This window comes from Bufo gargarizans, chromosome 3 (genome assembly GCF_014858855.1).
Source record: "Bufo gargarizans isolate SCDJY-AF-19 chromosome 3, ASM1485885v1, whole genome shotgun sequence".
NCBI classification, from domain to species: domain Eukaryota; kingdom Metazoa; phylum Chordata; class Amphibia; order Anura; family Bufonidae; genus Bufo; species Bufo gargarizans.
In genome coordinates, this window is record NC_058082.1 from 334641197 (window position 1) to 334667423 (window position 26227).

Consider the following 26227-nt stretch of genomic DNA (forward strand, 5'->3'; position numbering starts at 1 on the left):
ACCCTGCAATCCTCGGCGGTGGAAGGACATGCGCCAAACTGCTATCCGCCTCAGGCCCGGGCGCCATTGTATTTACCCAGTGTGCTGTTATGGAGATATAATGGCCCCGATCGTGCTTACCGGTCCACGTATTGGTAGTCAGGTGCACCTTGCCACAGATGGCATTACGCAGTGCACACCTGGATTTTGTCCCCTACTTCAGTGTTTCCCAACCAGTGTGCCTCCAGCTGTTGCAAAACTACAACTCCCAGCATGCCTGGACAGCCTTTGACTGTGCGGGCATGCTGGGAGTTGTAGTTTTGCAACAGCTGGAGGCACACTGGTTGGGAAACACTGCCCTACTTGGTTGTGAAGAGAAGGGATGGCTCGCCTTGAAAAGTAGTGGCGGCTGGGCACAACGTACTGTGGGACAGCCACCGCCATAAGGCCTTTAAAACTATCCATCTCCACCAGACGGAATGACAGCATTTCAAAGGCAAGTAATTTGAAAATGCTGGCATTCAGGGATAGAGATTGTGGGTGGGTAGGGGGGTACTTCCTCTTCCTCTCCAGCGTTTGGGATATGTAGAGCTGAACGCTTCCGTGGGACACTGTGGAGATGCTTGGTGACCCAGGTGTTGGTGTTGCTGGCAGATCCTCTGTTTGTGGGGTGCCAGGTGGCACTGTCACTCCAGAGGTGGATGAAGAGGCCACGACTGCAGCAGAAGAGGAAGCAGGTGGAGCCAAAGACCTTTCTTGGTTTTTGAGGTGTCTACTCCACTGCAGCTCGTGCTTTGCACTTAAATGCCTGGTCATGCAGGTTGTGAACGTTTATGCCTCGCTTCAGGCTCTGATTGCAAAGCGTGCAAACCACTTGTGTCTTGTCGTCAGCACATTGTCTGAAGACCTGCCACGCCAGGGAACTCCTTGGAGCTGGCTTTGGTGTGCTCGGTCACTTGCTGCGGTGGGCAGTAGGAAAGGACTGTCTAGAGGACGGCCGCTCCGCTTTTGCACCCTGCTCCCTCTTCTGCTGTGCTGGTGGCCTAGTGCGACCACAGCCTCTTCCTCCGAACTACATAGGTCACTCGGATTACCTTGATTCCATGTGGGGTCGAGGACCTCATCGTCTTCCACATCTTCCACCCAGTCTTCACCCCTGACTTCCTTGTTGGTCTGCACACTTTTTTAAGCCCCAGCAGTTGGCACCTGTGTTTCGTCATCATCCGAGACGTGCTGCGATGGTCCTGGCATGTACTCATCTTGAAAAATAGGTGGTTGGGCATTGGTGTACTCAATCTCTTCCACTTCTGGGGCAGGGCTAGGTGGATGGCCGTGGGAAACCCTGCTAACAGAGTTATCAAAAAGCAGAAGAGAATGCTGCATGACTTGGGGCTCAGACTGCTTGGCTGATTTGCAAGGGCTTAGGCGAAAGACTGATGGACATCGGCTGCAGGTGCTAACTGTGGTCTTTCAGCAGGAGACTGGGTGGAAGACAATGTGAAGGAACTGGAGGCACTGTCAGCAACCCAATCTACTATTGCCTGTACTTGTTCAGGCCTCACCATTCGTAGAGCCGCATTAGGCCCGACCAAATACCGCTGCAGGTTTTGTCGCCTACTCGCACCTGAGAAAAGGGTTTCACTTGTGCATTTAGCTGGCACAGATCAATCACGTCCTGCAACAGGAGCGCCACGACCTGGGCCACATCCCTTATTTGACGCTCTCCTCATATTTCTTGAATTGCCCTAAATGGGTGTTTAATAGTAGAATAGAATGACAGTATGTAAAGGGTGCATCTCACACGGCCTGAACCACTGTAGGCCTGAATTAAAGATTTCTTTGCCCAAGATGGCTGTATTTAAAATGCCTGAATCAAACCCCTGTAAGTAAATGGGAGTATCTCACAGGGCCTGAACCAATGTAGGCCTGAAGTAAATACAGTGCTCCAGACAAAAAAAAAAAATACCTAGTAGCCATTGGCTCCTGAAATGAAAAATTTAGGAGCCAAATTAAATCAGAATCAAAATATTTGTATCGTGACAACGCTACGCCGATCAGATCGGCGTATGGTTGTTTCGATACTAAAATTTTGATTTGTTTTTGTCACCATAAAAAAGTATTGCGATACTCAATACCGCGCAAAAAAAAAAGCCGCGTGCATTTCGCATTTTAAGAAACTTTCGGCCCATAATGGAACAGTCCTATCCTATTTTGTAGGGTGACAAGGTGACTAAAAAAAATGGCGAATGCTTACCGCATAGGAGGCATTTTTTAATAATTTAATAGTTTGGACTTTTCAGACACAGCGCTATGTAATATGTTTATTTTGTTTATATATTTTATATGTAAAATTGGGAAAGAGGGGATTTAAACTTAATATTTTAGGGTACTTTCACACTTGCGTTTTTCTTTTCCGGCATAGAGTTCCGTCCTAGGGGCTCTATAACAGAAAAGACCGGTAAAAATGTGTAAAAAGATACAAGACGGATCCGTCTGTCCGCATGACAAGCGGAGAGATGGATTCGTTCTTGCAATGCATTTGCGAGACGGATCCGCATCCGGATGAGTCTCACAAATGCTTTTTAGTCGACGGAACTGCTTGCCGGATCACACTGCCGCAAGTGTGAAAGTAGCCTTAGGCCTCTCACACTTGCGTTGTCCGGATCCGGCGTGTACTCCACTTGCCGGAATTACATGCCGGGTCAGGAAAAACGCAAGTGTACTAAAATCATTTGAAGACTGATCCGTCTTCAAAATGCTTTCAGTGTTACTATGGCAGCCAGGACGCTATTAAAGTCCTGGTTGCCATAGTAGGAGCGGGGGAGCAGCATTCTTACCGTCCGTGCGACTCCCGTGGCGCTCCAGAGTGACGTCAGGGCGCCCCAAGCGCATGGATCACGTGATCGCATGGCACGTCATCCATGTACATGGGGCGCTCTGACGTCACTCTGGATCGCCCCGGGGGCCGCGCGGACTGTAAGTATACCTCTCCCCCGCTCCTACTATGGCAACCAGGACTTTAATAGCGTCCTGGCTGCCATAGTAACACTGAAAGCATTTTGAAGACGGATCAGTCTTCAAATGATTTTAGTACACTTGCGTTTTTCCTGACCCGGCAATGCAATATGGCGATATCGCCGTTTTCGTAAATACCATGGTATATTTAGCGGTATAGTCCGCGGCTGCCCTCCCCTATCATTATCTACCAATTTCTTCCAGCAGCGGCTCCTCCTTGCTCCGAATGTGCCGTCTCCGCCCACCGACCGACGTCTCACGTCTGAATCAGGTGGCGCCCCCAGACTGAGTTGAGCAGCGCAGTACAGCAGCGACTGCTGAGTCGGCTCTCAAGTGAACCGAAGGTCAGGAGGGACTCGCTCCTGGCAAACACAGCTCTGCTGCAGTGAGCAGACTGTGATGTAATTACAATGTATAGTTATTGCAGAGACCCAGATAATTGTCTGAGAGTTTATTAGTTAAAAGAATCGTGTCACCGAGTACCTACCAGACTTCCTGCTCTGCTACATGCTACACTGCTGCATGCACCCTGTACACCCACAGCTCCGCTACATGCTATACTAATGCGCCCCCCCTCCAGAAGGACTTATCGGTAGACAGGGAGCTGCAGGAAGCCTGGCAGGGACTCTGTTACACGATTCTTTTAACTCAAAGAATCAAATGAGTCTCTGACTCATTTGATTCTTTTAACTAATAAACTCTCAGACGATTCTCTGAGTCCCTGCACGACTCCCCCTGTGCTGTGAGTCAGTGCTGGTTGCCTCTGATTGGTTGGAGGGTGGGGAGGGGTGGGGCTAGCTTCCACTGTAGGCTCCTATTACACTGCCTGCTGCTGCCTCTATGCTGATCTGACTGAGCTGTTTCACTCGGATCGGCTCAGTCAGAGGAATCGACTCTTCCGGGTCAGTGAACTGAATCGATTCAAAAGAACGATTCGTTCATGATCCGGACATCACTAGCAGCGAGTGGCAGGAAAGTCAGTCAGAGAAGAACTCAGAAGAACCCACTGTCCGATCCCGACCGACCCCCATCCCCTGCGGAGAGAAGAGATCCTATATATCACAGCTGCCGGACATCTATTAAAAGGTGTAATGTCACTCCACTTAGCCTATCTTTATCAGATTATAATTACCACAGTTATATGTCTTGGCCCACTCAGTTCTTCATGCCTGCCACTAGCTGCATGCTGCGCAGTGAGCCATCATGAGTCCCTCCCCTATGACCTGATGAACAAGAAGGAATTATGGTGGTGGCAGCCTTGCAGGCAGGTGACAAGTCACAGCCACACAGGTGTCCATAAGACAAGCCCCATACTGTATGTAATGTCTCCTTGTGGCTGCCGCACCATAGTCCATTATAACGTCTCTTTGTGGCTGCCGCACCATAGTCCATTATAACGTCTCCTTGTGGCTGCCGCACCATAGTCCATTATAACGTCTCCTTGTGGCTGCCGCACCATAGTCCATTATAACGTCTCCTTGTGGCTGCCGCACCATAGTCCATTATAACGTCTCTTTGTGGCTGCCGCACCATAGTCCATTATAACGTCTCCTACAACTACATTTTTTGTGCCCAAACGAGTGTTTAACAACTGAATTTGACAGCAGTATATAAGCCTGTAAATTCACACATGCTGATGCTGCAAGGCCTGAAAATAGTGTTTTTGACCAAAAAGTTTTTTTTTTCAAATCCCAGAAAATGATGATGGGTGTATTTCTAGCTTAAATTGCACACTGACTAACACAGATGTTGTAGTTTACCCCAAAAAATTGCGATTTGCAATGTCCCAAAAGCTCAGATGCAGTGCTGGTGCACCGAGCATGCATAAAATGGCGGCAGACGCAACCCAAATAACAGAATTATAAATAAAAAAAAATGTTTTTTTTGGTCAATGGCCTCAGGGCAGGGTAAAACTATTGTGTCCTGCACCCACACAACTATTTCTAGGTAGATCGCCGAGTTAGACTCTCTCCTATTCTCTCCCTGAAATCACAAGTCCAGCAGCATCCTCTACCTACAGCACAGTGACGTGCAGCACTACGTGACTCAAGCTTATATAGAGCCTGGGTCACATGCTGCTCTGGCCAATCACAGCCATGCCATTAGTAGGCATGGCTGTGATGGCCTCTTGGGGCAAGTAGTATGACGCTTTTTGATTGTGCAGCCTTTCAAAAAGCGCCGAACCTAAAGTTTTACGGAAATGTTCGGGGTACAAAAACCATAAAGTTCAGGTTCGCTCAACCCTAATCATGACACTTAGTTCACAATGTTTTGCCAGATGAAAGGTACTCTTTAAAGGAGCGGCAATACTTAAACTATCCATTATGTTGTGTTCCGCTGTTACAGGGAACGCAATGCCCATGGTTAACCTAGCCTCTCACTGATATCTGATTAAGTAAATATGTTTTTTGCAGGACCAGACACATTTGTATAAGTGAAGGGAATGCATAGTCAATAGTTCAAGACTGAAGCTGTAAACCATTTGAAAAACTGCTGTCATTCAGCTAAGACTATAAAAACTTGTAAACTCTGATTGTTAGCTTAAACTTTACACATGACTATGGGATTCTACTAGGGAAATCATGTTTTAAAATAAATGCCCCTTCCCCTTCCCCTTCCTGGATCCTCCCACTGCCCTATCTTCAGCAGAAGATCAGCACACAAAAGGAGAAGGCAGCAGCTTCCTAGCCAGTAGTTCTGTGGTAATTACATGTATGTTGTCTTTCTTTCCTTCAAGGAATGTATAAAATACATTTGAATATTAGATACAGAGTCGGAGTCCGAGCATTTATCTACCGACTCCACAGCCCTGGTCGCTAGCACCGACTGCTCGCCGTGGCACTGAGTGCTGGCCGTGGCCCAGACTGCTCGCCGTGGCACTGAGTGCTGGCCGTGGCCCAGACTGCTCGCCGTGGCACTGAGTGCTGGCCGTGGCCCAGACTGCTCGCCGTGGCACTGAGTGCTGGCCGTGGCCCAGACTGCTCGCCGTGGCACTGAGTGCTGGCCGTGGCCCAGACTGCTCGCCGTGGCACTGAGTGCTGGCCGTGGCCCAGACTGCTCGCCGTGGCACTGAGTGCTGGCCGTGGCCCAGACTGCTCGCCGTGGCACTGAGTGCTGGCCGTGGCCCAGACTGCTCGCCGTGGCACTGAGTGCTGGCCGTGGCCCAGACTGCTCGCCGTGGCACTGAGTGCTGGCCGTGGCCCAGACTGCTCGCCGTGGCACTGAGTGCTGGCCGTGGCCCAGACTGCTCGCCGTGGCACTGAGTGCTGGCCGTGGCACTGAGTAGTGGCTGAGGCCCAGACTGTTTGCACTGACTGATGGTTGTGACTAACTTGCCAAGACTTGTGGATACGACTGCTGACACTGACTGGTGGGCGAGACTGGTGACTAACACAGCTGGCACTGTAACTGCTGGCTGTGGCTGGACAACTGGCACTCACTGCTGATAGTGACTGGTAGGTAAGACTGCTGACAGGGGCTCCTCTCTAAGCTATAGTGCTGTGACTGATGACTGACTAACAGAAATGGCATTGTGACAGACTAACTAAAATGGCGGCTGTCTGACCTGCTTGCCAGAGTACAGGCGGTGCAGGTGCAGTCTGTGGGCAGTGCCGACAAACTGAATCAAACCCCTGTATGTAGAGAGAGTATCTCACACGGTCTGAACCAGTGTAGGCCTGAAGTAAATATATCTTTGCACAAAATGGCTGCAATTCAAATCCCTGAATCAAACCCCTGTATGTAAAGGGGGTATCTCACATGGTCTGAACCAATGTATGCCTGAGCTCAATATTTCTTTGCCCAAAATAGCTGTATTTTGGCTGTATTTCAAATCACCGAATCAAACCCCTGTATGTGGAGGAAGTATCTCACACGGTCTGAACCAGTGTAGGCCTAATGTAACTATATCTGCACAAAATGGCTGTATTTCTAATGCCCGATTCAGATCCCTTATGTAGAAGGGGTATCTCACACGGTCTGAACCAGTGTAGGCCTAAAGTAAATATATCTGCACAAAATGGCTGTATTTCAAATGCCTGAATCAAACCCCTATATGTAGAGAGTATCTCACAGGGCCTGAACCAGTGTAGGCCTGAAGTAAATATTTTTTTGCCCAAATTGGCTGTATTTCAAATCCCTGAATCAAACCCCTGTATGTAAAGGGGGTATCTCACACGGTCTGAACCAGTGTAGGCCTAAAGTAAATATATCTGCACAAAATGGCTGTATTTCTAAAGCCTGATTCAGATCCCTTATGTAGAGGGGGCATCTCACACGGTCTGAACCAGTGTAGGCCTGAAATAAATATTTCTCTGCCCAAATTGGCTGTATTTCAAATCCCTGAATCAAACCCTTGTATGTAAAGGGGGTATCTTACACGGACTGAAACAGTGTAGGCCTAAAGTAAATATATCTGCACAAAATGGCTGTATTTCTAATGCCTGATTCAGATCCCTTATGTGGAAGGGGGTATCTAACACGGTCTGAACCAATGTATGCCTGAGCTCAATATTTCTGTGCCCAAAATAGCTGCATTTAAAATGGCTGTATTTCAAATCCCTGAATCAAACCCCTGTATGTAGCGGGTGTATCTCACAGGGCCTGAACCAGTGTAGGCCTGAAGTAAATATATCTTTGCACAAAATGGCTGCAATTCAAATCCCTGAATCAAACCCCTGTATGTAAAGGGGGTATCTCACACGGTCTGAACCAGTGTAGGCCTGAAGTAAATATATCTTTGCCCAAAATGGCTGTATTTAAAATGGCTTTATTTTAAATCCCTGAATCAAACCCCTGTATGTAGAGGGAGTATCTCACAGGAACTGAACCACTGTAGGCCTGAATTCAATATTGGTGCACCAAATGGCGGTATTTAAAACCTATGAATGTAACCCAAATGTATTAAGGGTGTATCTCACAATGACATCTGCATCAAAGGCTGCCAACTACATTTTTTGTGCCCAAACGAGTGTTTGTTTAACAACTGAATTTGACAGCAGTATATAAGCCTGTAATTTCACACATGCTGATGCTGCAAGGCCTGGAAATAGTGTTTTTGTCAAAAAAGTGTGTTTTTCAAACCCCAGAAAATGATGGGTGTATTTCTAGCTTAAATTGCACACTGACTAAGGCCGAATGCACACGGCCGTTGTTCTAGGCCGTGAGCGGTGCGAGGAAAAAGCAGCCTGGATTCCTGCTGAGTACAGGAGCGCACAGCGTCATTGGTTGCTATGACGCCGTGCGCTCCCTGCTGCAGCCACAGTACAGTAATACACTGGTATAGATCATACCAGTGTACTACTGTATTGCGGCGGCAGCAGGGAGCGCACGGCGTTATAGCAACCAATGACGCCGTGCGCTCCTGCACTCAGCAGGAATCCAGGCCGCGGTTCCACGGACCGCTCACGGCCACGAACAACGGCCGTGTGCATTCGGCCTAATACAGATGTTGTAGTTAGCCCCCCAAAAATGGTGATTTGCAATGTCCCAAAAGCTCAGATGCAGTGCTGGTGCACCAAGCATGCATAAAATGCCCGCCGCCGTCACCATCCATCTAATAGAATTATAAAATATGTATTTATTTTTTGGTCAATGGCCTCAGGGCAGGGTAAAACGATTGTGTCCTGCACCCACACAACTATTTCTAGGTAGATCGCCGAGTTAGACTCTCTCCTATTCTCTCCCTGAAATCACAAGTCCAGCAGCATCCTCTACCTACAGCACAGTGACGTGCAGCACTACGTGACTCAAGCTTATATAGAGCCTGGGTCACATGCTGCTCTGGCCAATCACAGCCATGCCATTAGTAGGCATGGCTGTGATGGCCTCTTGGGGCAAGTAGTATGACGCTTTTTGATTGTGCAGCCTTTCAAAAAGCGCCGAACCTAAAGTTTTACGGAAATGTTCGGGGTACAAAAACCATAAAGTTCAGGTTCGCTCAACCCTAATCATGACACTTAGTTCACAATGTTTTGCCAGATGAAAGGTACTCTTTAACCCCTTAGTGACCAAGCCTGTTTGGGCCTTTATGACCAAGCGTTTTTCTTCCTTTTTTCATGGTCTCGTTCCAAGAGCTATAACTTTTTTATTTTTTCGTCTATATAGCTTTATGAGGGCTTGTTTTTTACGGGACAAGTTGTAGTTTTTAATGGAACCATTTTGGGGTACACATAACTTTCTGATTAACTTTTATTAACTCTTTCTGGGAGGGAGATGGGGGAAAATAGCAATACTGCCACTGCGTTTTTACATTATAAATTTTACGGCGTTCATTTTTCGGTACAAATAACATAATATCTTTATTCTCTGGGTCAGTACGATTACAGTGATACTAAATACTTATAATTTTTTTTACGTTTTACTACTTTTTTTTCCAATAAAACCCCTTTTATTAACCAAAAAAATGATTTTGCATTGCCACTTCACAAGACCCATAACTTTTTTTCTTTCTTTTTCTATGGAGTTGTGTGAGGGCTTGATTTTTGAGGGACAACTTGTATTTTTCATTGGTATCATTTTGGAGTAAATGGCGCTTTTTGATCGCTTGTTATTACGTTTTTTTCGGTGCAAACTAAGAATAAATTAGAAATTGTCTTTTTTTTATTTTTATTTTTTACGGCGTTCACCATAGGGGATAATTTATATAATATTTATGTAGTCCGGGTCGTTACGGACGCGGCAATACCAAACATATGGGGGATATTTTCTTTTTGCAATTTTTTTCATTGAAAAGCGTATTTTCAATGAAAAAAAAAGCATATTTTTTTATTTTATGGAATTTTTTTATTTAATAAATGTGTATTTATTTATTTATTTATTTACTACTTAAAAGTCCCACAAGGGGACTATAATATACAGTATTTTGATTGCTTTTAAAATGTAATGCATTATCTCTATAAGGCATTACATTTCAATAGCATTTCAATAGCAATGCTATTCAAACCTTTACCAGCAGGTGGCGCCAGAGAGGCACAGCCTGCTGGAAATAACTGAAGACAGGCTCGGGCCCTGATCGGAAGTGAGGTAAGCTTCCGAACACATCAGCACCCCGCGATCTTATTTTCGGGGTGCTGATGGGAGACAGAGGGAGTCCGCTCCCTCTGTCACCACTTTACATGCAGCGGGCGCCATTGCGCCCGGCATGTAAAGGGTTAAACAGCCCGGATCGGCACTCCTGCCGGTCCGGGCTGTTAGAGCAGGGTCCCGGCTCTCATGTGAGAGCCGGGTCCGTGCTCCCCGCTGCACGGGGGAGCCGTGCAGCGCTTAGACCGGGCCACCGTAAAAACGCGGCGGCCCAGCCTAAGGCCCCTTAGTGACCGCCGTAAAAACACGTATGGGTGGTCACTAAGGGGTTAAAGGAGCGGCAATACTTAAACTATCCATTATGTTGTGTTCCGCTGTTACAGGGAACGCAATGCCCATGGTTAACCTAGCCTCTCACTGATATCTGATTAAGTAAATATGTTTTTTGCAGGACCAGACACATTTGTATAAGTGAAGGGAATGCATAGTCAATAGTTCAAGACTGAAGCTGTAAACCATTTGAAAAACTGCTGTCATTCAGCTAAGACTATAAAAACTTGTAAACTCTGATTGTTAGCTTAAACTTTACACATGACTATGGGATTCTACTAGGGAAATCATGTTTTAAAACACGGGTGTCAAACACAAGGCCCGCGTAGTCGCTGCCAGCAGCCAGCCTTCACCTTTTATTATCACTTCCTGCAGGCGGCCCCTGCAGGAAGTGATAATAAATTGCATAATGAGCGGCAGGGCTTTTTTTCTGGCGGAATGCACCGGAACGGCGTTCCGCCACCTTTTGACATCGCAGCCTGCCATGCTCCAGCATCGCAGGCTGCGATGTATCAGCGGGGAGGGACTGGGAGGAGGGATCTGGGGGTCGGTGCGTTCACTGTGCTCCGGCCCCCAGCTCCAGTAGTTATAAAATGTGTACAATTAATAAGCATTCTATTCATGAGGCCCCCTCTGCAGTAGAACATTAATATAGCCACATCCTACTCACAGGGCTGTTATCTTAATGCTGGCCGGCCGGGCAGACGAGCGGCAGCGTCACGATTGACGTCACGATGTGCCCGGCCTACTTTCTGAATGAAGGAGGCGGCGCAGGCATGTGACGTCAGTCGTGACGCTGCCGCTCATCTGCCCGGCCAGGCCAGCATTAAGATAACAGCCCTGTGAGTAGGATGTGGCTATATTGAATGTTCTACTGCAGAGGGGGCCTCATGAATAGAATCCTTATTAATTGTACACATTTTATAACTAGTCTGTACTGCAGCTGCAATGGGGGGGGGGGTCTGTGAATGGCACTGTTATGGGGTGGGGGGGGGTCTGTGGATGGCACTGTTATGGGGTGGGGGGGGGGGTCTGTGGATGGCACTGTTATGGGGTGGGGGGGGGGTCTGTGGATGGCACTGTTATGGGATGGGGGGGGGGTCTGTGGATGGCACTGTTATGGGATGGGGGGGGGTCTGTGGATGGCACTGTTATGGGGTGGGGGGGGTCTGTGGATGGCACTGTTATAGGATGGGGGGGGGGTCTGTGGATGGCACTGTTATAGGATGGGGTGGGGTCTGTGGATGGCACTGTTATAGGGTGGGGGGGGTCTGTGGATGGCACTTGTGATGAATACCACCCCTCGTGTCCGCTGACGTCAACCACGTCGAGCTCACGAGACCTGGTATGATCACGGGGTTTACCAAAAACGTGAAGTTACGCCCTCCAGAGGAGCACGTAAGGTCAGGCTGGTATAGTTTACACACACACCTCCTGTCCACGCGGGCACAGAGAGGCAACAAGCTGGAAGGGCCTTTTCACTGCCGCAGTGAAAACAGCCCACACTCAGCCCGGGTAACTGCCACCAGTTTCTCGTTTGATATAAGCCCGGTCCGCTAACGGGATTATATAGGGTCAGAAACCAACCCACGGTAGCTTATAACTAGGCCAAAACACGGACGTGGGGATTCGTGATCGAGATACAAGATAGCACAAGATTAAATTATAGATTTAATCGCTATAAGAGCACACTAGATATAACACACTATACACAGACAATATATATACAGTGGTCTGAGGTTACAGATTACAGGGTATATGGTTACAATAGGATTAAGCAGGGTGAAAGTAAGTTACCAAGTATGATGAAAGTTCCTTGGCGATGTCCTGAACCGGAGGCCACACAAGGGGCTGTGATCTCCTGCTATTTCCTGGGTCCCTCTAAACACATGTGTAGCATGTGACCCCTCTTCAGAGAAAAGACGCCGCCTACTTGCTGGCACCAGGCTTTTAACCTGTAGCTGGTCCATCCCCTCCCTGCCTCAGGGAGGGGTCAACTCCCCCTCTTCTGGGCTGACTGTGAATGACCCACAAAACCCTTTAGGGGTCATAGCTCCAGACCAGAGGGTCACAGGGAGATGGTTCTGGGACTAATGGACCTGCCTGGGTTCCGGCTACAATTAGAGCCCAAACCTGGTACCGGTAGGTGGCTTCTATGGGGAGATATGGCTATCTCCCTACCCCGACTGGGTACGAGTAAACAAAGACCATGGGACCGTACCTCGTGGCCACCGGGACACAAATATGTATCCGGTTTGCGTCTGTGGTGGCCAGGCGATTCATAATTCCTTATGAGAGGTAGGTGCCAATATGTCTAAGAAATCTCATTGAACCAGGCAAAAGCAGATACCCCCTGCTGGGGGGGGTTTCCTGCAAGATTCAGCTGGCTCCAAACTGGTGCATGGAGGTGTGAACTTTTCCTTGAAGCAGGGCTCTCCTGTGGAGTTCCTTACCTCTGCAATCTGTCAGCAAATGGGGGGTGTGAGGACATGGCTGACAGTAAATATTAATCCATATTCCTCACAGCACTGTTATAGGGTGGGGGGGGTCTGTGGATGGCACTGTTATGGGATGGGGGGGGGGTCTGTGGATGGCACTGTTATGGGATGGGGGGGGGGGGGTCTGTGGATGGCACTGTTATGGGATGGGGGGGGTCTGTGGATGGCACTGTTATGGGATGGGGGGGGGGGGTCTGTGGATGGCACTGTTATGGGATGGGGGTGGGGGGGGGGGTCTGTGGATGGCACTGTTATGGGATGGGGGGGGGGGTCTGTGGATGGCACTGTTATGGGATGGGGGGGGGGGGGTCTGTGGATGGCACTGTTATAGGATGGGGAATCTGTGGATGCCATCCCCAGATCGCCCATTAACAGTGCCATCCCCACCTGGGGAGTTTCTTTGCTGGGCTGGACTTTTATAGCCCCCCCAAATTTTACTTGCATCCCTGTTCTCTAAAGGGGCGGTTTTAGGGGGCGGTCCTAGGGGTGGGCAGATTCCTCCCCCCCCCCCCCCCATAAGTGTCACCCACAGATCCCCCATAAGTCCGATACAACCGGCCCTTTGAGGATGACCAAACTGCTGATGCGGCCCCCCGATGAATTTGAGTTTGACACACCTGTTTTAAAATAAATGCCCCTTCACCTTCCCCTTCCTGGATTCTCCCACTGCCCTATCTTCAGCAGAAGATCAGCACACAAAAGGAGAAGGCAGCAGATTCCTAGCCAGTAGTTCTGTGGTAATGACATGTATGTTGCCTTTCCTTCCTTCAAAGAATGTATAAAATACATTCGCATATTAAATACAGAGGAGTCGGAGTCAGAAGTACCAAAAACTGAGGAGTCGGAGTCCGAGCATTTATCTACCGACTCCACAGCCCTGGTCGCTAGCACCGACTGCTTGCTGTGGCTGAGACTACTGGCACTGAGTGATGGCCGTGGCCCAGACTCCTGTCACCGACTGGAGGCTGTGGCCCTGACTGCTGGCTGTGGCTGAGAGTAGTGGCTGCGGCCGAGACTGTTTGCACTGACTAATGGCTGTGACTCTAACTTGCCAAGACTGGTGGATACAACTGTTGACACTGACTGGTGACTAACACAGCTGGCACTGTAACTGCTTGCTGTGGCTGGACAACTGGCACTAACTGCTGGTAGTGACTGGTAGGTCAGACTGCCGACAGGGGCTCCTCTCTAAGCTATAGTGCTGTGACTGATGACCGACTAACAGGAATGGCACTGTGACTGACTAACTAAAATGGCGGCAGCCTGACCTGCTTGCCAGCGTGCAGGTAAAGTCTGTGGGCAGTGCCGACAAACTGAATGGTGTGTGGGCGATACAGGTGACTTCTTCAGCTCTGTATCCTACTTGTCGGCGCTCTTGTATGGGCAGTGTGTGGAGCGCTGTGTTCGCGCATGCCCAGTGTAAAACTGTGTACGCATGGACGCAGTGAAGCAAATGGCACATAGGCACGCTTTAGTACTACGCATGCGTGCGTCTCCTTCACGGACGCTCTACAGGACTTCAATTCCCAGAGGTCTGTGCGGTGAAGGAGGCGCATGCGCACTGGCTGTTTGTGAACTACACTGCTGGTATGCCGAGAGGGGAGCGGACGGCAGTGGCCTGCCTATAGGGTCTTGGAGGTATCTATGGGCAGTCAGGCTGCTGACACCCTGCAGGGAAACTTGTGTGTAACGCTGTGTCCTGAATGGACGCCTGGCCGCGCATGCCCAGTGCAAAACAGGGTACACACACACTGACACAACACACTCACACAGGGATTTTATTAAGTAGGATGAGTTTTCTAAGCTTGACAGCTGATTTTAGGCTAGTTTCCGACATGATTTTTTTTTTTGGGCATTTTGGAGGGTTTTTGTTGTTTTTAGCGTTTTGTATTTTTGCTGCAATTTGCTGTAAAACAAAAACAAGCAAGTCCCAGATGTTGCATAGAAGTCTATGGGAAATATTAAATGCAGGACAAAAAGGCGAATTTGCAATTTTTTTTTTACCCCAAGGGGAGTTTTTCTTCAAATCGCAGCATGCGCTTGGTGTTTTGGAGTGGGTTGTTGCATACATTATATACATTTTTCAGCGATACAGAAAACTATTTTTCCATTTAATTCACTTTTCATAATTTAAGTCAACGGGGACGGATCAGTTTTCACTGACAATATGGCACAACAGAAAACGGATCCGTCCCCCATTGACTTTCAATGGTTTTCAAGACTGATCCAAATGGATCTGTTCTGAACAGATGTATGCGGTTGTATTATCTGAACAGATGCGTTTGTGCAGATCCATGATGGAGCCACACCAAATACGAGTGTGAAAGTAGCCTTATAGTAAATGTGACGGGCCGTCGGAGATAACGTCCTCACCAAGCCCCATCCATGTTTAAAAAAAAACTGTGAATTTATGACTTTCTACACTACAGTGATGGAAAATGCTTAAAGAGGACCTTTCACTAGAACAGGCATGCTCAACCTGCGGCTCTCCAGCTGTTGCAAAACTACAACTCCCAGCATGCCCAAACAGCCTACAGCTATCAGCCTACAGCAGGGCATTGTGGGAGTTGTAGTTTTACAACAGCTGGAGGGCCGCAGGTTGAGCATCCCTGCACTAGAATAAAAAATGTAAACTAAGCATACAGACATGGAGAGCGGCGCCCAGGGATCTCCCTGCACTTACTATTTTCCCTGGGCTCCGTTCTCCGGATATAGGCTCCGGTATCTTCATATGTTCGACTCAACTGGGTGGAGCCTGCTGGAGTCTCCTTCTCCCAGACTGGAGTGCTGGCTATTCGCAGCGCTCAGCTCATAGCCTGAGAGAGAAAAAAAAACTCAGGCTATGAGCTGAGCGCTGCGATTGGCCAGCGCTACAGCCTGGGAGAAGGAAACGTCTGCAGGCTCCACCCAGTTGAGCCGAACATATGAAGATACCGGAGCCTATATCCGGAGAACGGAGCGGTGCCCAGGGAAAATAGTAAGTGCAGGGAGATCCCTGGGCGCCGCTCTCCATGTCTGTATGCTTAGTTTACATTTTTTATTCTAGTGAAAGGTCCTCTTTAAGTAATGTGCCTCAACATGTAGTTTGTTTTCTTTTTAATTTAATATACATACAATAAAATCTATTTTATACTAGGGGATTGTTCACAACTGCATCGGAGGCAGCACTAGTAGCCTATGTGGCCGATTTGTAAAATGCCTGATGGACTCCCTAGCAGAAACCTGATGGACCCCATAACAAATTATCAAAATCAAAATCAAAAATACAAAGCAGTTAATTTCTGTTATATGCTGGTTCAGGCGCTTCAATATTTTCACTGCTCTGCTTATATAATGGAGCAGAATAACGGAAATAATGATGCATCATTTTTACAGTTGACCGACCAAAGATGCCTCTGACCATGATGATCACCACAGCCGTTAGGAATAGCTTGTTCCCATGCTCAAGGACACCTGATCATGATATTGCAAACTGAGGAAACCCAAAAGACAGTGTTCATTAAGGTTAGGCCCCGTGCCCACGGCCGTGTTTCACAGCCGTGTGCGGGCCGTGGAACCGCGGCCTGGATCCCTCCTGAGAGCAGGAGCGCACGGCGTCACTGGTTGCTATGACGCCATGCGCTCCCTGCTGCCGGCACAGTACAGTAATACACTGGTATAGATCATACCAGTGTATTACTGTATTGCAGCGGCAGCAGGGAGCGCACGGCGTCATAGCAACCAGTGACGCCGTGCGCTCCTGCTCTCAGGAGGGATCCAGGCCGCGGTTCCACGGCCCGCACACGGCTGTGAAACACGGCCGTGTGCATGGGGCCTTAAAATAGCAATTCTGAAGGGCAAAAAAAAAAAAAAAAGCAGTCTGCACAGACTTTCTTACCGTACTGTGGATTTAGTAGCCATTGTTGCAGAAATCCATGAGACAACGCAGGAGAGACAAGGAATATATATATATAAAAAAAAAAAAAAAAAAAAAAAAAAAAAAAGAAGTTAGCACAAATGGACCAGAGAAAGATAAAGCATTGAACTCACCAAGGCCTCATGCACACGGGCGTGCCATTTTTTTGCAGTCCGCAAACAGCTGATCCACATAAAACAGAAGCCGCCCGTGTCGCCTTCCGTTATTTGCGGAATGGAAGCCGGCAATATAAATGCCTATTCTTGTCCGCAAAGAGCGGACAAGAAAAGGACATGTTATATTTTTTTAACGGGGCCGCGGATTGGAGCCACGTATGCGGACAGCACATGGAGTGCTGTCCGCATCTTTTGCGGCCCCATTGAAGTGAATGGGACCGCATCCGAGCCGCCAAAACTGCGGTTTGGATGCGGACCCAAGCAACGGCAGTGTTCATGATGCCTAAGGATGATGGTGATTTATTTGTGCGCCACATAAAAGCCTTTTCTTCAATGATGGAATGACACAGATACACTGCTCATGGAGATTGCCATCTACAGGCCTCAGACTTCTAATTAACACCTAAATAATACTGTAATGAATTTACAATATCTACTTAGCCAAGCCCATGAGCGCCTCAGGAGCCCAGCTGGAAAGCATCATCACTCTCAATCTACAGCAAGACAAGCTTGAAGCCATTCAGTGAAAAAGAAGGATGAATAAAAAGGTCTCTGGCGGGAAGATCCCTCTCCTGACAGGCTTGTGTTAGTAATAGGGATCGACCGATATTCAGGATTTTGAACGCTATTGGTATCGGCATTTATTTTGCCGATATTCCAATAGCGTATGGGGAACACAGATCGCACTGCTGTCAGCGCTATCTGTGTTCCCTCAGCAGCAGCACAGGGGAGAAGGAAGCAGCGTCTCCTCCCCCTGTGCTGCTGCTGCCGCCAATGAAAGGACAGGGGACAGGAGGAGCTATGGCCACTGCGCCACCAATGAAGCTTAATCTCTCATTTATTCATATACAGGAGGCGGGAGCTGCAGTATCACATTGCCGGCTCCCGACCTCTATGAGCTGTAGCTGCGATCTGCGGTAGTTAACCCCTCAGGTGCCGCGGATCGCAGCTACTGCTCATAGAGGTCGGGAGCCGGCTATGTGATCCTGCAGCCAGCTCCCGCCTCCTGTATATGAATAAATGAGAGAGGGGTTGTCCAAGTTATATTTATTGATTACCTATCCCCAGGATAGGTCATCAATATCAGATCGGCGGGGGTCCGACACCCGGCACCCCCTCCGATCAGCTGTTTGAAGAGGAGACTCGCACGGTGTCAGCGCTGCCTCCTCTTTACTGTTTACCTTCTAACCGTTGCATCTGCAGTGGTGAGCAGGTGTAATTACACCCAAGCTGTCCCATTCATTTCAATAGGAAGGCTTGGGTGTAATTATACCTGCTCACCACTGCAGATGCAACGGCTAGAAGGTAAACAGTGAAGAGGAGGCAGCGCTGCGAGTCTCCTCTTCAAACAGCTGATCGGAGGGGGTGTCGGACCCCCGCCGATCTGATATTGATGACCTATCCTGGGGATAGGTCATCAATAAATATAACTTGGACAACCCCTTTAAATCTTCATTGGTGACGCAGTGCGCCCCCCCTCCCCCCCAGTATTAATCATTGGTGGCGCAGTGCGCCCCCCCTTCCCAGTATTAAAAACATTGGTGGCGCAGTGTACCCCTCCACAGGATCCCCTCTCCCCTCCTCCTTCGATCGGAGCCCCAGCAGTGTAATGCTGGGGCTCCGATCGGTTACCATGGCAGCCAGGACGCTACTGAAGCCCTGGCTGCCATGGTAAGCTCCATGCTGCTGTGTGCACAAAGCACAGAGCAGCAGGGACAGTGTGAGCTCCTATTCACCCTGATAGAGATCTATCAGGGTGAATAGGACAAGGGTTCTAGTCCCTAAGGGGGCTAAAAGTTAGTTTAAAAAAAAAAAGTTACAAAAATAAAACATTAAAATATTAAGTATAAATGAAAAAGAAAGATTTACAAAAAAAACTACACATTAACAATAAACATTAATTTTCAGCAGATTTGTGGGAATTTTTTATTTTTTTCCAAAAATAAAAATTCCCAGAATATCGGTATAAATTATCGGCTATCGGCCTGAAAGTTCACAAATTATCGGTATCGGCCCTAAAAAATCAATATCGGTCGATCCCTAGTTAGTAACTACATACTCTACGCTTTCTGCAGCATCTATTCTTATGGCTCTATGTTCTGCCATTACCTTTTATTTCTGCTACAAGGTATGAATGAATTACCAGCGGTCTGCAGTAAGGGTACAGATGGGTGGTAACCAGTTAGGGGAGTGTACAGCACAATCTAATACCATCCAATCAATGCTGCCAGTATCAGAGTGTACAGGACCCCCCCCCCCCCCCCATGTTTACACTATATTTCTGTTGTACACAGACCATATACAGTAGTAAATAATCTATAATAGACTGGGTAGTATGTTGGGATATTTTTTTCTCACTGGATTGAACAGCATAGTTAACTTATCAATAGAAAGTGCAAAACATTTTGTTATATGTGTCATATGCAACTGTACGATATGGCGATGATACATTTGACATATACCGTTAGGTGAATAATTTCCCTGGATACTACAGCAAAAATTAAATAGTGCTGTGGACAGAGCCAAATATGAATCATTTTACAAGACAGTGGGCAAGTTAGCTTTTTGTCAGCTGTTTGTTGTAGCCGACACCTACTGCTGATGGAAGCAGCTCAGCTCCTGAGCTGAAGACATTGCTGTACCGTAAAAGTACGGCATGATGCACTGACGTTCAGCTGGCCATGCCATACATTTATGGCAGGAAGTGGTTAAAGGTGTTTTCCAGCCATCAAGAGATATTGTTTTATATCTATGCAGATGACAGGTGATAACTACTAGATCAGTGGGGCTCCGAGTATGTGCGTTTCCACACCATTCGAGATCTACTGGACTAAAACAGATGGCAGAGAACAACAAATAAGATATATTAATCTCACAGACTGCAACTTCGGAAACTCATATGACCAAAAATTGTCTTGCAGTTATCACCTACCAAGTGGACAGCACCAAAGTGTCTCAGTATTCCCAGATATGAACAAAAAAGGTTATTACAGTATATTCACCTGTGCAACGTCTCAGCTCACTAATTGGAGCTAGTGAATAGGTGAAAAATGCTCCCTTATAACATGAGCACCCCTATAGGGTGACAGCGCACACTGGATTCTGTGCATTTTACACGCAGTGTAAAGCCTCATGCACACAGCCATTGCAGGTTTCACGGTCTGCAAATTTCGAATCTGCCAGCTGTGCGAGTTCCGCATTTTGCAGGATGGAACGTCCGGCACTTTGTTAGAACTGTCTATTCTACAAAGCGAAAATTAATAGGACATGTTGTGTTTTTTTTTGCAAGGCCGCGGAACGGACATACGGCTGCGGACAGCACACTGTGTGCCCATAGCCTTTAACAGAAAATCCACAACAAAAACCACAATAGCAGCATGGATTCCTGTGTGTTTTAATGTAGATATTCTGCATACAAGGGGCGTTAACCACTTCAGCCCCGCTAGGTGAAACCCCCTTCATGACCAGAGCACTTTTTACACTTCGGCACTACACTACTTTCACCGTTTATCGCTCGGTCATGCAACTTACCACCCAAATGAATTTTACCTCCTTTTCTTCTCACTAATAGAGCTTTCATTTGGTGGTATTTCATTGCTGCTGGCATTTTTACTTTTTTTGTTATTAATCAAAATGTAACGATTTTTTTGCAAAAAAATGACATTTTTCACTTTCAGCTGTAAAATTTTGCAAAAAAAACGACATCCATATATAAATTTTTCGCCAAATTTATTGTTCTACGTGTCTTTGATTAAAAAAAAATGTTTGGGCAAAAAAAATAAAAAATGGTTTGGGTAAAAGTTATAGCATTTACAAACTATGGTACAAAAATGTGAATTTCCGCTTTTTGAAACGGCTCTGATTTTCTGAGCACCTGTCATGTTTCCTGAGGTTCTACAATGCCCAAACAGTAGAAAAACCCCACAAATGACCCCATTTCGGAAAGTAGACACCCTAAGGTATTCGCTGATGGGCATAGTGAGTTCATAGAACTTTTTATTTTTTGTCACAAGTTAGCGGAAAATGATGATGATTTTTTTTTCTTACAAAGTCTCATATTCCACTAACTTGCGACAAAAAATAAAAAATTCTAGGAACTCACCATGCCCCTCACAGAATACCTTGGAGTGTCTTCTTTCCAAAATGGGGTCACTTGTGGGGTAGTTATACTGCCCTGGCAATTTAGGGGCCCAAATGTGTGAGAAGAACTTTGCAATCAAAATGTGTAAAAAATGACCGGTGAAATCCAAAAGGTGCACTTTGGAATATGCGCCCCTTTGCCCACCTTGGCAGCAAAAAAGTGTGACACATCTGGTATCGCCGTACTCAGGAGAAGTTGGGGAATGTGTTTTGGGGTGTCCTATTACATATACCCATGCTGGGTGAGAAAAATATCTTGGTCAAATGCCAACTTTGTATAAAGAAATGGGAAAAGTTGTCTTTTGCCAAGATATTTCTCTCACCCAGCATGGGTATATGTAAAATGACCCCCCAAAACACATTCCCCAACTTCTCCTGAGTACGGCGATACCAGATGTGTCACACTTTTTTGCAGCCAAGGTGGGCAAAGGGGCACATATTCCAAAGTGCACCTTTCAGATTTTGCAGGCCATTTTTTTACACATTTTGATTGCAAGGTACTTCTCACACATTTGGGCCCCTAAATTGCCAGGGCAGTATAACTACGCCACAAGTGACCCCATTTTGGAAAGAAGACACCCCAAGGTATTCCGTGAGGGGCATGGCGAGTTCCTAGAATTTTTTATTTTTTGTCACAAGTTAGCGGAAAATGATGATTTTTTTTTTTCTCTTTTTTCCTTACAAAGTCTCATATTCCACTAACTTGCGACAAAAAATAAAAAATTCTAGGAACTCGCCATGCCCCTCACGGAATACCTTGGGGTGTCTTCTTTCCAAAATGGGGTCACTTGTGGCGTAGTTATACTGCCCTGGCAATTTAGGGGCCCATAAGTGTGAGAAGTACTTTGCAATCAAAATCTGTAAAAAATGACCGGTGAAATCCGAAAGGTGCACTTTGGAATATGTGCCCCTTTGCCCACCTTGGCATCAAAAAAGTGTCACACATCTGGTATCGCCGTACTCAGAAGAAGTTGGGGAATGTGTTTTGGGCTGTCATTTTACATATACCCATGCTGGGTGAGAGAAATAGCTTGGCAAAAGACAACTTTTCCCATTTTTTTATACAAAGTTGGCATTTGACCAAGATATTTTTCTCACCCAGCATGGGTATATGTAAAATGACACCCCAAAACACATTGCCCAACTTCTCCTGAGTACGGCGATACCAGATGTGTCACACTTTTTTGCTGCCAAGGTGGGCAAAGGGGCACATATTCCAAAGTGCACCTTTCGGATTTTGCAGGGCATTTTTTACACATTTTGATTGCAAAGTACTTCTCACACATTTGGGCCCCTAAATTGCCAGGGCAGTATAACTACCCCACAAGTGACCCCATTTTGGAAAGAAGACACCCCAAGGTATTCCGTGAGGGGCATGGCGAGTTCCTAGAATTTTTTATTTTTTGTCGCAAGTTAGTGGAATATGAGACTTTGTAAGGAAAAAAGAAAAAAAAAGAAAAATAATCATTTTCCGCTAAATTGTGACAAAAAATAAAAAATTCTAGGAACTCGCCGTGCCCCCCACGGAATACCTTGGGGTGTCTTCTTTCCAAAATGGGGTCACTTGTGGCGTAGTTATACTGCCCTGGCAATTTAGGGGCCCAAATGTGTAAGAAGTACCTTGCAATCAAAATGTGTAAAAAATGGCCTGCGAAATCCGAAAGGTGCCCCTTTGCCCACCTTGGCTGCAAAAAAGTGTCACACATGTGGTATCGCCGTACTCAGGAGAAGTTGGGCAATGTGTTTTGGGGGGTCATTTTACATATACCCATGCTGGGTGAGAGAAATATCTTGGCAAAAGACAACTTTTCCCATTTTTTTTATACAAAGTTGGCATTTGACCAAGATATTTTTCTCACCCAGCATGGGTATATGTAAAATGACACCCCAAAACACATTCCCCAACTTCTCCTGAGTACGGCGATACCACATGTGTGACACTTTTTTGCAGCCTAGATGCGCAAAGGGGCCCAAATTCCTTTTAGGAGGGCATTTTTAGACATTTGGATCCCAGACTTCTTCTCACACTTTCGGGCCCCTAAAAAGCCAGGGCAGTATAAATACCCCACATGTGACCCCACTTTGGAAAGAAGACACCCCAAGGTATTCAATGAGGGGCATGGCGAGTTCATAGAATTTTTATTTTTTTTGCATAAGTTAGCGGATATTGATTTTTTTTTGTTTTTTTTCTCACAAAGTCTCACTTTCCGCTAACTTAGGACAAAAATTTCAATCTTTCATGGACTCAATATGCCCCTCACGGAATACCTTGGGGTGTCTTCTTTCCGAAATGGGGTCACATGTGGGGTATTTATACTGCCCTGGCTTTTTAGGGGCCCTAAAGCGTGAGAAGAAGTCTGGAATATAAATGTCTAAAAATGTTTACGCATTTGGATTCCGTGAGGGGTATGGTGCGTCATGTGAGATTTTATTTTTTGACACAAGTTAGTGGAATATGAGACTTTGTAAGAAAAAACAAAAACAAACAAAAAATTTCCGCTAACTTGTGCCAAAAAAAATGTCTGAATGGAGCCTTACAAGGGGGGGGGGGGGGGGGGGGGGGGGGGGGAGACGATCAATGACAGGGGGGTGATCACCCATATAGACTCCCTGATCACCCCCCTGTCAATGATCACCCCCCCTGTAAGGCTCCATTCAGACATCCGCATGATTTTTTACGGATCCATGGATACATGGATCGGATCCACAAAACGCATGCGGACGTCTGAATGGAGCCTTACAGGGGGGTTATCAATGACAGGGGGTGATCAGGGTAATCAGGGTGATCACCCCCCTGTCACTGATCACCCCCCCCTGTAAGGCTCCATTCAGACATCCGCATGATTTTTTACGGATCCATGGATACATGGATCGGATCCACAAAACGCATGCGGACGTCTGAATGGAGCCTTACAGGGGGGGTTATCAATGACAGGGGGTGATCAGGGTGATCACCCCCCTGTCACTGATCACCCCCCCTGTAAGGCTCCATTCAGACGTCCGCATGATTTTTACGGATCCATGGATACATGGATCGGATCCGTAAAAATCATGCGGACGTCTGAATGGAGCCTTACAGGGGGGTGATCAATGACAGGGGGGTGATCAATGACAGGGGGGTGATCAGGGAGTGTATATGGGTGATCACCCGCCTGTCATTGATCACCCCCCTGTAAGGCTCCATTCAGACGTCCGCATGATTTTTACGGATCCATGGATACATGGATCGGATCCGTAAAAATCATGCGGACGTCTGAATGGAGCCTTACAGGGGGGTGATCAATGACAGGGGGGTGATCAGGGAGTGTATATGGGTGATCACCCGCCTGTCATTGATCACCCCCCTGTAAGGCTCCATTCAGACGTCCGCATGATTTTTACGGATCCATGGATCGGATCCGTAAAAATCATGCGGACGTCTGAATGGAGCCTGACAGGGGGGTGATCAATGACAGGGCGGTGATCAATGACAGGGGGGTGATCAGGGAGTTTATATGGGGTGATCAGGGGTTTATAAGGGGTTAATAAGTGACGGGGGGGTGGTGTAGTGTAGTGTAGTGTGGTGTTTGGTGGGACTGTACTGACCTACCTGAGTCCTCTGGTGGTCGATCCTAACAAAAGGGACCACCAGAGGACCAGGTAGGAGGTATATTAGACGCTGTTATGAAAACAGCGTCTAATATACCTTTTAGGGGTTAAAAAATTCGGATCTCCAGCCTGCCAGTGAGCGATCGCCGCTGGCAGGCTGGAGATCCACTCGCTTACCTTCCGTTCCTGTGAGCGCGCGCGCCTGTGCGCGCGCGTTCACAGGAAATCTCGCGTCTCACGAGAAGACGCGTATATGCGTCCAGGAGGAATAAAGCAACCACCTCCCGGACGCATATACGCGTACAGCGGTCGGGAGGTGGTTAAACTGCAAAGCACTAATACAACAAGGGGTAGTTTATAGAAGGAACAGTGGCTTCTGTACAAGCAGTTCTAGGAATCGTTTTCTGGTTTCATCACAGGTTTGCTGTCATTTTTAACATGTCAGTAGAGATGTGGCTTTGTGGGACTAAGGGCAAGTTTATACATTTTCTGTACCAAAATCCAAATAAAATTAAAATAAAAAACACTTAAAGGGCTTCTGTCACCGCACTAAACAGTTTTTTTTTTTGTGTAGTTATAATCCATATACTGCGATTTATCCATACATAATGTGATTAATCATTTTGGTTCAGTAGATTTTGCTAAAAACGTACTTTTATAATATGTAAATTACCTGTCTACCAGCAAGTAGGGCGGCTACTTGCTGGTAGCAGCCGCATCCTCCTATCATAATGACGTCCCCTCCGCATGTTGATTGACAGGGCCAGCGAATGGGATCGTTCTCTGCTGGCCCTGTTTGCATTCAAAATCTGTCGCCTGCGCCGTACCCGTCTTCAATCGGCGCAGGCGCACTGAGAGGCGGACGCTCGCTCGGCCTCTCCATCCTCAATGCGTCTGCGCCGATGACGTCACATCTACACCCGGCGCAGGCGCATTGAGGATGGAGCGGCTGAGCAAGCGTCCGCCTCTCAGTGCGCCTGCGCCGATTGAAGACGGGTACGGCGCAGGCGACAGATTTTGAATGCAAACAGGGCCAGCAGAGAACGATCCCATTCGCTGGCCCTGTCAATCAACATGCGGAGGGCCGTCATTATGATAGGAGGATGCGGCTGCTACCAGCAAGTAGCCGCCCTACTTGCTGGTAGACAGGTAATTTACATATTATAAAAGTACGTTTTTAGCAAAATCTACTGAACCAAATTCCCCATTAAAAGTGCCCTGTCTGATCCAGGAAGAAGTACAGTGGCGTCATAAAAAGATTAAAATGGACAAATTGCCGGGACCTGGTGGCATAGTCCCCCGTATCCTATGAGAATTAAGTAATGTCACAGCCAGACCCTTATTTTCAATATTTAAGGACTCTATACTGACGGAGTATTCCACAGGATTGGCACACAGCAAATGTGGTGCCAATATTCGTTCTCGATATAGGTGCAGTTTCCAATGATAGGACCCGCACCTATGAGACAACTCCTTAAACACTGACAAATGTAAGATTATGTACATGGGAAGGAATAAAAAAAGTCACCTGTACATACTAAAATGGTAAAACACTGAGTAACACTGACATGGAAAAGGACAGC

The 26227-nt window shown here is 47.2% G+C and overlaps 1 protein-coding gene across 2 annotated transcripts in view; it reads right to left on the bottom strand.

Annotated features, from left to right (window-relative positions):
• Positions 1–26227, bottom strand: part of MPC1 (mitochondrial pyruvate carrier 1) — an 84529-nt gene that overhangs the window by 53255 nt on the left and 5047 nt on the right. The window contains exon 2 of one of the 2 annotated variants that reach the window (XM_044287974.1): positions 16723–16726. The exons of the other annotated variant lie outside the window; for it this stretch is intronic. Within the exon in view, the coding sequence (XP_044143909.1) occupies positions 16723–16726 (4 nt within the window). The remainder of the gene's footprint in view (positions 1–16722; positions 16727–26227) is intronic. 2 annotated transcript variants of the gene reach the window in all.